This window comes from Dryas octopetala, chromosome 8 (assembly GCF_963921425.1).
Source record: "Dryas octopetala chromosome 8, drDryOcto1.1, whole genome shotgun sequence".
In the NCBI taxonomy this organism is placed as follows: Eukaryota; Viridiplantae; Streptophyta; class Magnoliopsida; order Rosales; family Rosaceae; genus Dryas; species Dryas octopetala.
This window is the reverse complement of record NC_141373.1, coordinates 331,062-345,478: the sequence shown is the minus strand read 5'-3', so window position 1 is coordinate 345,478 and position 14,417 is coordinate 331,062. Positions and strand designations below refer to the sequence as shown.

The following is a 14,417-nucleotide window of genomic DNA, read 5'->3' as shown; positions in this document are numbered from 1 at the left end:
TAAATAATTGAACATTTTTACTTCTCAGACCAAAAAAGAAACGAGAAAAGAAAACCATTTTTACTTGGGTTAAGACCAAAAGTTAATCCCAAATACTAAAAATTGAAAAGAATTATATACATAATCTATTCAAGGCTACAGGAACAAAATATTCCCAACTGCGGTGCAACTAAACGCCCATGAATGCCCGGCACTGGGATTCCCAGTGTTGCTTTACTTGTTGAATCCTCTCTACCCTTTCTGTCTGCATCCTCTGCTCCCAGTATTCATGGCATCTGTTAAAAGATGAACAAATTAGGATGAGAAATTTGCATAGGGTGAAACTGCAACTACACCGCCATGAGCCATCATATATTTAATCGTTTATTTTTTGCCTTTTTCAACCTCATCCCCTCCCAAACAGTTAGTGCATAAAACTTAGGTAAGAATAACATCAAGCTGGGCTCTTTACTCATTGAAATAAGGATGCAAAGTAAGTAGTATAGTGGACAGTTACACTACCTTCGGCCGAGTAACATGCTAAGCTCTTCTAAGTGTACAGCACCTTCATAAACTCTTGCCTGAAATCAACACAAAAAAAATTACAAAATGGTAAGTGATTTTAACTCGGATCGTACTGCAGCATCTTATTCTCCAGGTCCTAATCACAAGTACTAGACACCACTTTGTGGTACAAAGGCTAAAAGATAACTAGCTCCTATTGGGAAATGAGATAGTACTCACCTCTCGGCATAGAGGGCATTTTTCTTTAGGATCTGCAACCTTTAATCCATCCACAATAGTCACTGATGCAGCAGAGCAAGCACACATGTAGCAGAATATATGACCACATGTGAGAGCAACTGGATCAAAAACTGTGTCCTGTAAAGGGGAAGACACAAAGAAAATCACATGAATTAGTCATTAAGAACCTCAAACGAAGCACAATAGTAGCAAAATGCTTTCTTCCTTACAACTCCTACTACTTTGGTCATGCTTATTCCTAAAACCCATAGGCCATGGAGGCTTTAAAAGTGGCCATATTTGCTCTACTTCATAACAATAATGAATAATAAAAAGGCATAGAAGAATTTTCCATTTAAGTGCAAGAGACTAGAGTAATACTCTGAGAGTGCACATTAATCAACAAAAGTGCAATTTTAGGTATTTCATGATTAATTCTTGAAATGATGTGCAATTTTATATTAGAATTGAATCCACAGGCAGAATTTAAATGATGTGCTCGCAGTGCATATCAATCAACAAAAATACGCAGTCAATAAGAGTGCATGATATGCAGGAGATCCTGAGAAAAATGAAAAATCTTGATACTCACCAAGCATATAGAACATGTCAAGTCAATATCAACCTTGACAGAATCAGAGAGCTCACAGGTGAGAGATGGTTTCCCATCATTAAATGTAAGGGCGCATCCCTCGAACAACGCCGGTGCCTTCCTTGACTCAATCTTGGTTTCTCTTAAGTTGATGTGAAAAGCCATAAGCTCACAAAGCCATGGACTCTGAAGGATTCCAATATGCATACTTTGAGCTTGCGACTTGAAGGCCTGTCCTTGAGTTGAGTAATGAATCTGTTCCCCAAACATAAACAAAAACCATAACATATTCAATCATTTAACTAGATTATCAAAACTTGGATAGATATGCTATTCACAAGTGGGATAGATATTCGATCATCCATACCTTGTCATATTTCTTTAGAATTTTTCGAACCGCAATGGCATTGATCAGTGCATAAGTAACAAGGTCCTTGCCTTCTTGGATCAAGGCCACATGGTTCCCTCGAAGCTTGCCCTTGAACCAGAAGAAGTACTTGCGAAACCCAGAAGCCACATGCAGCTCAAGCAGTTGCTGTGCACGCTTATTAAAGAAGCCTACCACTGCAGACATTTCATTGAGAAGGGAAGGGAAAAAGGTCCCATCACACACTGCACAATTCAATTCAAAAAGCGTGAGCAGGCCAACCAATTGTGTTTGTGGGTTCAAGAACCTTCAGATTGGAAATCAAATAAGCAAAATTTGAATTTGTTTTCTTTATCCTCCAACTTGGCTATAATATGAATCACTAAAATGAATGTAAGATATCTGCTTCTCATCTCAAAAGCCTCAGCATACGATTGAAAAGAACATAAATGGAACGGTATTGGGGTTTAAATATCCAAGAAATGGATCAAAGTTTAGAAATTTAATATGATAAATAGACCAAAAAAGAGGTTCATTCATCAACCAACAGAAAAACCATGAAACAAAGTTTTATATAAAATCACCTGGGCAATTATGGTCATGGCATGTTCGGACATCATGAATGTCCTTCTGGGTGTGAAAGTCTCTACGGCATTTCTTCAAGATCTTCTTAAGCTTCTTGAAGCCAACCCCAGGTAGCTTTTTCTCTTGGCCTTGCATGTACTCCTGGTATTTCTTGCAGAACTTCATTTTCTCATAAAACGGGTACTTTTAACTCCGCTTTCTTTCTTTCTTTCTCAAAAAGATCGTATATAGAATCAAATGAAAGTTACTGAGAAAATCAGAGATGGGTATTGAAATCAAGAATGCAAAAATAACAACGTATGATCGAATATGTCGATTGGTATCTGATTCTCTCTCTTTCAGTGATGATGTGTCAATTGGTATGTCAATATATGGTTTTGGCCACTTGAAGACGCATATATAAAGGACAAATCAGATACTGGTTACTGAATCCCCCTGAAAAAGTCAATTTATCAAAATTCTCGGAAACTTAAACAGACTTTAAAAGATGTCAATTTGACATTTCCAAATGAAGGTTTTTAAATGTTAAACATTTCCAAAACAAGTTGAAACTAATAATTTATGTTCCACTTGTGGTTTATGTGACACTTCACAGTTTTTGTTTTCTTCTTTATTTGTTGCTTGATTCCTGGTTGAAAAGATGAAACTCCAAAAATTTTGGAGAAACCTATTAATTATTCTCTTGACCCTTCTTTTTATTATTAAAAAATTATGAATATTGCACCTCCAGCCAAAAAAATGGGGTTGCTTAAAAAAATAAAAAGGGTTTATATAAAAAGTCCGTTGACTTTAGGTACCAAATTATAATGTTTTTTTATTTTAACTACCAAAACGTTTATGTTATTTCACTTTAGATTCAGTTTAGGTACCAACTTTAAAAAAATATGGTTATACTGAGCTGTGACTGCCTAACAGTCATAAATTTTTTATTGATTTGTTGTTTTTTCAATATTACAAGGCTTAAACTTTAATGTTTAGTCTATGAGTTATATGACTTTATCCCCCAAGCCTAAATTAAAAGCATTAAACCCTTATAAAGTTTGAATTTTTATGAATTTGAAACAGTCTCGACAGTCACAACTGAATAGCAAACTAATTTGTGATCTAATCCAAAATGTCTTATTTTAGGTTAGTACCTAAACTAAAAAAACTTAGTGTTTTGCTAGTTTACTGAAAAACTATTGATATTTATTATTTAACCTAATTTTCTATTATATAAACTCATAATTAAGGACTATCTATTTTTAAATAAAAATTTAGAAAGAACTAATATATCTTTTTCTATTGGGAGATCGAGTGTATCAAATTCAAAATAAAGTGAAAATGTGGGTTCACCGTTCACATATCAATGTCATTTTAGTTATTTAAAATTTAAAATTTTTAAACTCATCTAAACGAGTTAATTTATTAAAAAACTTAAAAAAAAAAAAAACAGGATAATTACATATAAACTCAAACCAAAATCCTAATATATATTATATAGTGTGCAAGTCAATTTGAAAAGGATAACCAGGCAAGGAAATTAGACAATTGAGTGTAGTGACATCCAACCATCTCCATTAATGTTTTGGTTGACGTGCAACATCAAAGATGTCAACTTAAACCTGGTTTCATGTGAAGTTGCTCGATTTTAAATCTCTGCGACTAACATCATCAATTTGTTCAACCATTAACATCCATCGTCAGCATGTATGGTGCTGTGAAAAGTCAAGCATGTATGATATTAACAAATAAAATTTGTTACGCGCCGGAGCTCTAATTTAATTATGCACATGTACGCGTTATTGCTCACGATGATGACATTCTCAAAAGAAAAAGTAGCACTAATTTTTTAATAAACCATGTTTTATGGAATATTAGAAAAAAATGAGTCTTATATATTATGAATTCGGCTATATTAGAAAAAAGAAAATGCCTCATGAAACATGACCGGTGAATTTGTTCACTCGTAAATTAGATAAGAGTGAAACTGTGTGCGATGATAAGGGCAACTAATTTGCCACGTGGAAAGTAATGCAGCGTTACGCTATTGGATAGATAACTATAAAAAGAAGCTAGTGGGTGACACCTTTTTGTGCCTACCTAATGAGAAACTAAAGGAGCAACATATAAAGACACACAGTGAGATAACAATAGGGTACTGTACATGCTTATCGATCTGTATCCTCCTCCAGTCAAATTAATTAATCTTATCCTAGAGAGCATAAACCAGATTAATTTCAGAATAACTTGATTTATGACCAAAAGTAAAATACTGCTTCAGTTGACCCTAGCTTCTTCAATTTAGCTGAAGCTGTTCCTATAGGTAGTTGGTGGTTGCTTTGCCATATATGATGATCGATTTCTCTGTTTAGTATATCAATCAACAGTTTATGCCATGACATATATAGATAGCTAGCTAGCTAGCTTCATTTGAGTACACTCTAATATGTAATATAATATGCACCCACAAATGTATATGGGTGGTTGTGAATATATTTCAGATGTATTTGGGGAATCAAAGGTCGATTTTTTCTTTTCACTTTTGCAAGTCATGAGGACTGAGGAGAACAGATAGATTTGTGAGTGGAAGAGCACCATGCGTTGTCGACCACTCAGCTGCTCAAAGGTCTCTGTGACTGTGAGTCAGTCCAAAGCATCACGTAAAGTGCAAAAAGATGTTTTTATATTATGTTTTCTGAAGAACAATGCATATATACAATACTTGGGACTAGCTAGGAAGCTTCAAATCATCAAATGGACAATAGACAATGAAAAAAGGCTTTGCACTTTTTTTTTTTTTAATTGGTTCTGACTTCTGACTTCTGAGTGAGTAACTTAATAGCTATTGATTTAGACCATTTGATTACCCAGCCTCTTTTCTAAGAGATCAGTAACATCCCACTTGCTACTAATTAGGTGAATTTTTTTATTGAATATAGTGATTATCACCCACCCAATTTGAGGAAACCATGGGTTCGTGTATCTTGTAAAACCCTCCCCAAAAGAAAAAGATGGTGTTTTGGCATCTGATGAATGATTTCTTATGGTAAGTCCTCATCGATAAGGCTAGAATTATTAATTTTGTTTACTAAATTAGTTTATTGAATGATGAGTTGGTATTTTCAATGGACTCATATTTGAATAAAGTAAAACACAATAACATCACTTAGTATGCAAAATTGAAACAATACTCTTATTGTAGAGATGTTAAAAGCATACCACATTATCATGTATGGCCCTCTTTATACTTATACTCTTGTTTTTTTCTTTTTTCTTTTTCCTCTTATTATAGGGGTGTTTTTTTTTTTTCCTTCAAAGTTATTTTATTTGGGCCTTATTTTTTTCTAATTTTTTAATTATTTGATCAGTGAAATCAAGGGTGAATTTGAAAATTTTAAGATAAAATTCGGATATACTTATCAAAATTTTAAGTGCATTTAGAATATGATTCATGAGTGTGGGCTGGGGTCCCAAGAACAAGATGAGATGTAATAACGACCTCATGAACTGTTGGGCCGTGGCCCAAGTAGAACTTCTTCTTGGACTATTTGCCTTTGGGCCAAAATTTGAAAAATGTAAGAAGTAAAACAAATAAAAGAGGCAGCCAGTGAGGTGACTCCAATTTAATCGTCTTCAAATTTCAAGCATGCTGCATGCTTGACAAGTACAATATTAAAATTGAAGGGCAAAGAGTTGCAAACACACAGCCCAAATCCCCCAACAGACCAGACACACCGAACAAAAATAAGGAGCATGTCTCAACAACACAAAAAGGACACAAGTCACACAACCCAACAAGTAAAAAGCACACAAATGAAAAATGGAAACTACAAAATCAATCACAATAAAAAACCATTCCAAAACAAGACCCCAAAAAAAATATCATGAATCAAAAGTCGTAATACATACAAGATATTCTATAACCACCAAGTGAGGACACCGTACTGAAGCATCACGCATTATCTAAAGTGAATTTTTTACAACTTATATGTTCAAGTTGGATAAATTTATGATTTTTTTTTCTTATTTTTTAAATGGAAAATTATTGTTATAATATTTAAGATGCCAACGAAACCCAAGCACGCTAATTTATTACACTTTCCTGCATCCCCATTGAAATCAGTGGACTAATTTAGTTGATAATATTAATAGAGTAACGTTAATTAGCATGCTAGATTAACCATCGAAGCTTTGCTTAATCCCACTCCTCTCGGCGTTTCTAGAGGCGAATGATTGGGAATTACGCTATTGCCACGTGGGCGCGAAAGGATGCCGTAGTCAGAAAATAGAATAAGCATACATTCGGAATCGTTGAAACAGAGTCAAATAGCAAAGGAAGAAGTTCCCACGCAAAAGCTGCTTTGGTTGAGAGAGAGAGAGAGAGAGAGAGAGAGAGAGAGAGAGAGAGAGAGAGAGAGAGAGAGAGAGAGAGAGAGAGAGAGAGAGAGAGAGAGAGAGAGAGGTGCAACAATGGCGACGAGTGCAGAGAAGCAAGTTATGGTGATAGGAGCGGACGAGAGCGAGCACAGCACGTATGCTCTGGAATGGACTCTGGACCACTTCTTCACCCCCTTAGGTCCCAACTCGCCTTTCAAGCTCGTCATCGTTCACGCCAAACCCATGACTTCCTCCGTCGTCGGCCTCGCTGGCCCTGGTAAACCCATAACTGCTACGCCGCCCACCATAATATAGAATTTTACCTGCTAATTAATTAATTACTTCATTAATTGATTGGTTATGGTTGTGGAGGTGATAATTAATCTGAGTTTGTGTGTTGTGCTTACTTTTAGGAGGGGCGGAGGTTTTGCCGATTGTGGATGCCGATTTGAAGAGGATAGCTGCCCGCGTTGTTGAGAAGGCTAAGGAATTCTGCGCTTCTAAATCGGTATTTCTCAATTTTTCCTTCTTTAAAAACAAACCATTGTGATCATGCCATATATATAACTTCTATTCTATGCGTACCCCTGAAATTGAATTGCTTCTCATGCAAATTTGACCCTTTTATTATATATTTAAGCAAATAAAACTTCAAGAATTAAGTCTCTTTTCCTTCGGGTTTAATCTTCTATTATAGAAATGATTATATGGTATTTTTCCTTAATTTATTAAACTATCTTATAGGAGAATCATGCTCTAAAGTCATTTGGACCTTGCTAACATACAGTATCGATAATCTATTATAGTACTATTGGGTTTATGTGCATGACTGGGTATTGGGTATCCACGGTTTTGTTAGTCATGTCATTTAAGATCAATTAAATCAATGGAACATGTCATGAAGCAGACATGAACTGTAGTAAGACCTGCAATGAATCCAAGTGTTATGATTAGGTAAGGAGTCATGTCAGTAGCAAATTTTCCTTGAACAAAAAGTTATTTAAAAACAATGTAATTCTTATGCTATCTTAGTGAGCTGAGAAATAGGGAAGCTGATGACTGTCCGCGGAAATTTCTAGGACTAGCCGTGCTAGACTTTAGGTGATATGAAGAACTTGCGTTTCCCTAGCGGGCTTTTTGAACATTTCAGATTCTATGCAGGTAACGAATGCGACCGTGGAGGTTGTGGAAGGAGATGCTAGGAATGTTCTCTGTGAGGCTGTTGAAAGGCACCATGCATCCATCTTGGTTGTGGGTAGTCATGGCTATGGAGCTATAAAAAGGTATTCATTGAACATATTCCAATCTTTTGAGTGAACCAATTCTAATATTCACAAAGTTCAGTTGTGAAGTATCCATGTGGTATAATTAGTGGTTAGTTGATTTATTATATTGAGGATGTAAACAAGGTTTTATAAAGGAGGTTAAAGTGATTAATATGGTCGAGCTTGAGTTATTAATCAATTAAGTTAGCTACTAGTTGTATTTTAGAAAGCCTTCTTGTTCAGGGCAAAATTTCATTTAGACTGTTTGTTCCTTGAGTAGTTTTGGTGGAAAAGGATGTTACTCATCTGCAGAAATCTTAATGTTCTGTTTGATTCTCATGCAGGGCGGTTTTGGGAAGTGTAAGCGACTATTGTGCTCATCACGCTCACTGTAGTGTGATGATTGTGAAGAGGCCTAAACTAAAACACTAAGCAAATCAAGACTCCTATGCGTGGTGTTGGCAAGATTACGATACATGTAATAAATTCGATCATCTGTGTATTGAAATGTGTTATACTTGTGCCTATAGCTTGATTGTTCAAGCTTAAACATATGGCATGTATTATACGGTTGAAAGTTGAACATCAAACTTTTGTATAAACAAGTAATTAATCTTACGAAGCTTGATCTGGTAAGTTATGAGTTATGACACAGACTGGGTCCAACATCAGGAGCATTATTTTTCATTGCTGTTGTTCTTAATACTACAATAAAACTATAATTTCCTGAAGTTCAGTATTATCATAAATTCATAATTATGTCAAAATGGTCAATAAACGCCAAATGGAAATGATGTATATATCAAGGATGGCAATTTTTAGTAGAAAGATGGAATTGTTTGAATTTGAATCTACAAATTTCTGGTTAAGTATTCTATGTGAATAGTGTAATTGAAGTGAAATATGCACCCTATCCACCATCTACGACCTTTCGGCTTATAGAAACTAAACGCTTCATAAACTCAAAGGCTATTACTTATCCTTAATTTCTGTATGCTAGCCAGCTTTTTAGATTGAACAAAATTATTGATTAGTTATTCTATAATTTCTTTTAAAAATATAAAATTGAATGGACCATTCCTATAAGATTACTTCAAACGATAAGTTATCAGTTTTGATCATCACCTTGATGGAGGAGAAATACATATATACTAAATACTATGCGCGCCGGTGGTAATTAATTAAGAGAGAAATATATACCACCAACCATTCCAACATGGGAAAGGGGACAAGCGCCAGTGGTAATGTCAAATTAGGTAGTATTTTAATTATAAGCTGTGCCTGATCCAGTTGGGTTTAGCTCACAATTCGTTCCAGCGTACACTAATCACTATAAGTAGGCAGAGAAATGAGCAAGTGATCATCAACGTACCCACAAATTTCGTGGTGATGAGTAAACAAACTCTGTGTCTGGCATATCTGGAAGAGAACAACAAAGTTGCAATGGCAACTACTAGAGTGGTGGAGAAGGACTGAAGGAGAATTCAAAGCAGCAGCAACAAGTAATGGTGGTTGGTATAGACGAGAGCGAATGCAGCGCATACGCTCTCGAATGGACTCTGGACCACTTCTTCACTCCCTTTGCATCAAACCCTCTTTTCAAGCTCGTCCTTGTCCATGCCAAACCCTCACCCTCCGCCATGGCCCTCACCGGACTTGGAGGATGTGAAGTGTTGCCAACCCTAGAGGCAGACCTCAAGAAGATAGCCGTCCGAGTTGTAGAAAAGGCTAAGAAAATTTGCGCCTCCAAATTGGTAAATATTAATCATCCACATGATCACTTGGTTTCTTATGAAAATTTTCTGCAAAGAGTGCCATGTATATATATATATATATATATGGCATGCTGAATTCTGCAGAACAAGCTTTCAAGACTAGAGTACTGGGGTCATGGCCCTCATGCAGACAAATTTGTCATTAACGTAGAATATTATTTTTGATTAAATTGATGTTGATGGCATATGCAGGTGAATGATGTGGTAGTGGAGGTGGCTGCAGGGGATGTTAGGAACGTTCTCTGTGAAGCTGTAGAAAAACACAAGGCATCCATATTGGTCTCTGGTAGTCATGGCTATGGAGCTATCAAAAGGTATATACATATTTATCACCTAATCAACTCATTTCTAAAATATTATATACACATTTTTGGTGGAAAGGATATATATGCAATATGTTGCTGCAGTAACTAACATACATTAATCTATTGGATTCTCATTCTCTTGCTGCAGGGCTGTTTTAGGCAGTGTAAGTGATTATTGTGCTCATCATGCTCACTGCACAGTCATGATTGTGAAGAGGCCCAAAATAAAAAATTAAAGCACTCCAACCACCTACCATGCTTGCTTCAAACAAGTGAACACATGTCTAGCTTCTTAAAGAAAATAATAATAAAAGTGAACACATAGCAGTAGCTGCTGTGTCCAACTTTGTACATAACTGTTTTGATGAAGTACCTACTGTACCATCTTTGTAAAGATTTTTTTCTGCAAATAAGTGAACACATAAAGCTGCTGTGTCTGCGAAATAATTTTAAGTCTGGTAGCTTAATTGTTTTGACAATGTATTATCTTTGTAAATAGTTATTGCTTACTTGGAAACATGGCATGCATGACTGCATGAGGCAATCTTTTTCAGTTTGTTCTGATCGATTCTAAAAGTATATATAATATTAAAGAGATCTAAAAAAACTGTGACTGAATTCTATTAATCTTGTATAATCAGTTAGTTGCACATACTGATCAAAAAGTGCAGTGATCTCTCAAAACCATTCGAGCAAGATCAACTGCTCCACTCTGTTTGTAGATATGATGTAGATTAAAAGCTGCTTCTCTGCGAAGGTCACAGTAACCCGGTAATCCATTTTCAACATTGTCTGAATTTTCATGGGGAAGTTGTGGGATAGGGTAATCTTTCTCATGAATTTGAAGAACTTTTTCATAGTACGAAGCTGCCAGAGTCACAAGGCCGACTTGATGAAATGCCCTGGCTATGTTGTACAAAGCCTCCTGGCTGTTGTCACAAAGCCGCAAATTGTTGTAGAGGAATGACAAGCCCTGTGCAACACACTGGTGCTTATTCTCAATTCTACCTCCAAGGGCTAAGTTGATTAAGGCAGTACCCACACACAGATTAATCAGGGGATTTTCTGGTAACAATTTATAAGCTTTAAGGTATTCTCTCACAGCATCTTGATGGCGGCCGTTTCTTGTAAAATGATGCCCAGAAATGATACTGGGTGGTGCACAGTCTTTGAATTTGTCTTTCCTACGCCCATGTACAAACTTGTAATGCTTCCCTCGATACCAGTCATCTAATCTGGTAAACACTTTGTAATAGCAATTCCAGGCAGTATAGCTGTGTGGATGCTGGTCTGCAATGTATTTTACACAGTTAAACCCATGCTTAGGATCGGGAGTGGAGTATGCTACTTGAGCTCCAAGTGACCGGAGTTCGTCCTTAAAAGAAGACATGTTGCGAGTCGACTTCAAACCAAGACCAAGACCAATAATCTCCACTGCTTCGCAATATCTGTTCAAGGAAGTCAATGACTTGCACAAATCTATTATAAGGCCATGATGCTCTTTATTCTTGAGAAGATCCGGCAGGGGAGGCTCTTTTCTGTGTATTTCTTGTGGATGATGATAAAAATCTGAATCTGAATCTGAATCATCATCATTTTTCCAGTGAACTCCAGCAGCCATTGCCTCAGCTCTCTTTTCTTCCTTTAACTTTTCCTTCTTCTGAAGGAACTTCTTTGCTCTGTTAGCTTTCCGCAGATCTGATACAGAAGCTCCTGGTGGTGGTCTATGTCTGATAAATAGGTTATCTGTTTGGTGATCATCCAATTCCAGGACTTTGACTCTTTCTAACAGCTCCATTTTTGAGAGCCTCTTTTTTCCTATCACCTTTTTCCGAAATGATGCGCTACGTAAGGACTCAAGTATCAAGGGATAGATTGCATCCACAAACTCCTTGTGCATCCCTTTAACTCTGTAAATGTGGCAAAGTTTCAGCTTCACTTTTCCATTGCACCACCATGGTTCTGGTTTATCAGTTTGGAGGTCAAAACATTCTGGATTCTTCTGAGGCGATAGCAACGAAATGGCGTCATCTTCTCTGGCTTCTTCAAGGAGAATAGAAGCCAATGTTAACCGGGCCTCAATATTATTTTCATGTGTCTTTAAAGCTTCATAAAAGTACAATATTGCTTCTACCCTGTAATTCAAGGACAAATAACACCGAGCAATTTTCAAATGCAGAAATCCATTATCGAATTCAGTGGTTCTGTCTGCAATTTCAGTAATCAAGTCAGCACGATCATTTGTACTCCGCTGTTGCAGAACACTAAAGAGAATTCCTGCCTTCTCCAAATTTCCCAAGTAAGCATGGCAGATTCCTGCTTTAATTTTCATTTCCAGAGGCAGTTCTTTTCCTGAACAGAATACCAGTTGTCCATGCTCAATATACTGAAGAGCTTCAATATGTGCATTATTTTCCATATATAGAGAAGCTAACAGATCAATGACACTCAAATCAGCTTCAGTTGGATGGCCTCTAAGATAGTCCTCCAAAATATGGATAGCACGCTCACGCTGACCGCTGTTTTCATACATCTTTGCCACCATCATGAGTGCTTCAACCTTTTTTTCATTATAAATCTCGAGTCCTTCAACATCATCAGGGTGGGTTTGTACTATTTTTTCATACAATGCAGCAGCTTTTTGATAATCTCCAAGCTGAACATAGAGCGAAGCAGCATCTAATTTCACAGTAATTTCCTTAGGATCCGCTGATATTGCTCTCAAAAGGTAATCCAGAGCTACAGAAGTGTTGCCTTGTTCATTGTACCAGCTAGAAAGCAGTTTCAAGAGAGATGGATCTCTTGGTGCTAAATGTACAGCAGTTTCTAAGCAATTCAAGGCCGTAGCTTTATTACCAAGAGCTTCATGGACAAGAGCAAGGCTATGATACGAATCAGGCACATTTGGTGCTTGCCTAACAACTTCTGCCAAGATGGGTATGGCCTCTTCAAAACGGCCAAGTGCATAGAAGAGATTAGCATCACCAAGCATATGATTAAGTTCAGGGGGGAGTTTCTTCTTTGACCCTTTTCGCCTACCTCTTTTCTTGTCCTTCTTCCTTGGTCTCCCTTCCATACCATAATCCATGACCTCCATTATTTCCTCAATGGTTGCTCCAGGACCATTTTCCTGCCTAACCTTCTCAACCGAACCATCAGCCAAGTTACCCCCAAGTGCTTTTCGCTTTTTCACAGGTAGAGCCTCATAATCCATGCCCACAATTAATTGCTGATAATATTGGTCACCAAAAGCACCATCTTTCACAGAATCCAAAGCATTAACTTCATCTTCCACCATGTCTTCCTCATGGTCCACAGCATACTGTGAAGCCTCCTCATGATCAGCAGTGGCATTGCCCTCTTTGCCCATCAAGATGTACAGGCAAACGAACCCTCTTGGAGAACCCAAAAGAAAAAAAGCATGCGCTGGCAAACCAAAAAAAAAAAAAAAGATGAAGAAGAAACCCAGAACCTGCTTGAAAACGTTGAATTTGACTGAAAAGCTCGATGCTTGTGTTGATGGGTGTGGTGGTCGACCCTTTGCTTGTTGCTTCTCTCCTCTGTTCACAGTGAAAGCTTCATGAAATGGGTCTTCTTTTTAGATTAGGGATCAAGAATTAAGATCGTGCCTTTCCGATTCAGTGATGCCCATCGTCCTCTTCAGGACACTTGTTTCCCACGCAAGCTTCTGGGCCTTTTCGTGTCCTGAATCTCTGACGAAACAAAACTAATATGCAAGGCATTTACTCATTAATGATATGGCATATAAATTATAATTAATAAAAGAAACAATTAAAATCTTAAAATTAAAATAATAAAAAATCAACTAAAAACAACATATCGTCTTCTTTTACTACGGGGCTTCTTCTTCTTCTTATGTAAATTCTGTAGATGGCAAGCCCATTCCAGTAGAGAAAAGCATTAATTTTGGTCCAAATAAATCAAACGTACAAACTTGAATCAAATCTGATCGACAAAAGAAAATAAATTAATTAACCTGTGAGAACGTGAGAGAGGGAGGGAGGGGAAACCAAAGGCGCTGCTTTCACTCCTCTGCTGCCGCTTCTTCATCATCGCCTCCTTTGCCTTTCATAAACCCTCTACCATATATTTGAGATACAATTTTGGGTCCAATTCTAATTTGTGAATTCTGTTGTCATTTTCCAGAATCATAAGACACAAATCCTTGATTATTAGACAAAAAGAAAGAGAGAGAAAAAATACACAGATCCCCCCATCTCTTTTCTTTATTTATTTTTATTAATTATAATTTTACATTAAATGCCATGTCACTTAATCTTACACATTCGTTTTATTTCAAACCCTTAGATCTTCTAAGATGTAAAAGCTCAAAAAGATTGTTAAAATATTTGTCAAATTATTTGTTATTTGTTCCATGAACCTATCCCATATATTTTTTTTTTAATGGTTCAAACAAGAGAGTCT

At 36.7% G+C, this 14,417-nt stretch overlaps 4 protein-coding genes across 4 annotated transcripts; 2 read left to right on the top strand and 2 right to left on the bottom strand.

Moving 5' to 3' along the window:
* Positions 1-32: 32 nt before the first annotated feature.
* Positions 33-2,734, bottom strand: NLA (SPX (SYG1/Pho81/XPR1) domain-containing protein). Its single transcript, XM_086254750.1, has 6 exons — positions 2,267-2,734; positions 1,683-1,927; positions 1,316-1,570; positions 724-861; positions 502-560; positions 33-275 (listed from the first exon to the last, which is right to left on the bottom strand). Exons 1-6 carry the CDS (start codon positions 2,430-2,432, stop codon positions 170-172), a joined length of 969 nt encoding a protein of 322 aa, XP_086110876.1. The 5' UTR covers positions 2,433-2,734; the 3' UTR covers positions 33-169.
* A 3,919-nt stretch (positions 2,735-6,653) lies between these two features.
* Positions 6,654-8,527, top strand: LOC147275552 (universal stress protein PHOS34-like). Its single transcript, XM_086253360.1, has 4 exons — positions 6,654-6,903; positions 7,040-7,134; positions 7,788-7,909; positions 8,236-8,527. Exons 1-4 carry the CDS (start codon positions 6,720-6,722, stop codon positions 8,321-8,323), a joined length of 489 nt encoding a protein of 162 aa, XP_086109486.1. The 5' UTR covers positions 6,654-6,719; the 3' UTR covers positions 8,324-8,527.
* An 844-nt stretch (positions 8,528-9,371) lies between these two features.
* Positions 9,372-10,376, top strand: LOC147275551 (universal stress protein PHOS34-like). Its single transcript, XM_086253359.1, has 3 exons — positions 9,372-9,645; positions 9,859-9,980; positions 10,120-10,376. The coding sequence occupies exons 1-3, from the start codon at positions 9,397-9,399 to the stop codon at positions 10,205-10,207; spliced, it is 459 nt and encodes a 152-aa protein (XP_086109485.1). The 5' UTR covers positions 9,372-9,396; the 3' UTR covers positions 10,208-10,376.
* A 119-nt stretch (positions 10,377-10,495) lies between these two features.
* Positions 10,496-13,719, bottom strand: LOC147275550 (uncharacterized). Its single transcript, XM_086253358.1, has one exon. It carries the CDS (start codon positions 13,339-13,341, stop codon positions 10,630-10,632), a length of 2,712 nt encoding a protein of 903 aa, XP_086109484.1. The 5' UTR covers positions 13,342-13,719; the 3' UTR covers positions 10,496-10,629.
* Between the last annotated feature and the right edge of the window lie 698 nt (positions 13,720-14,417).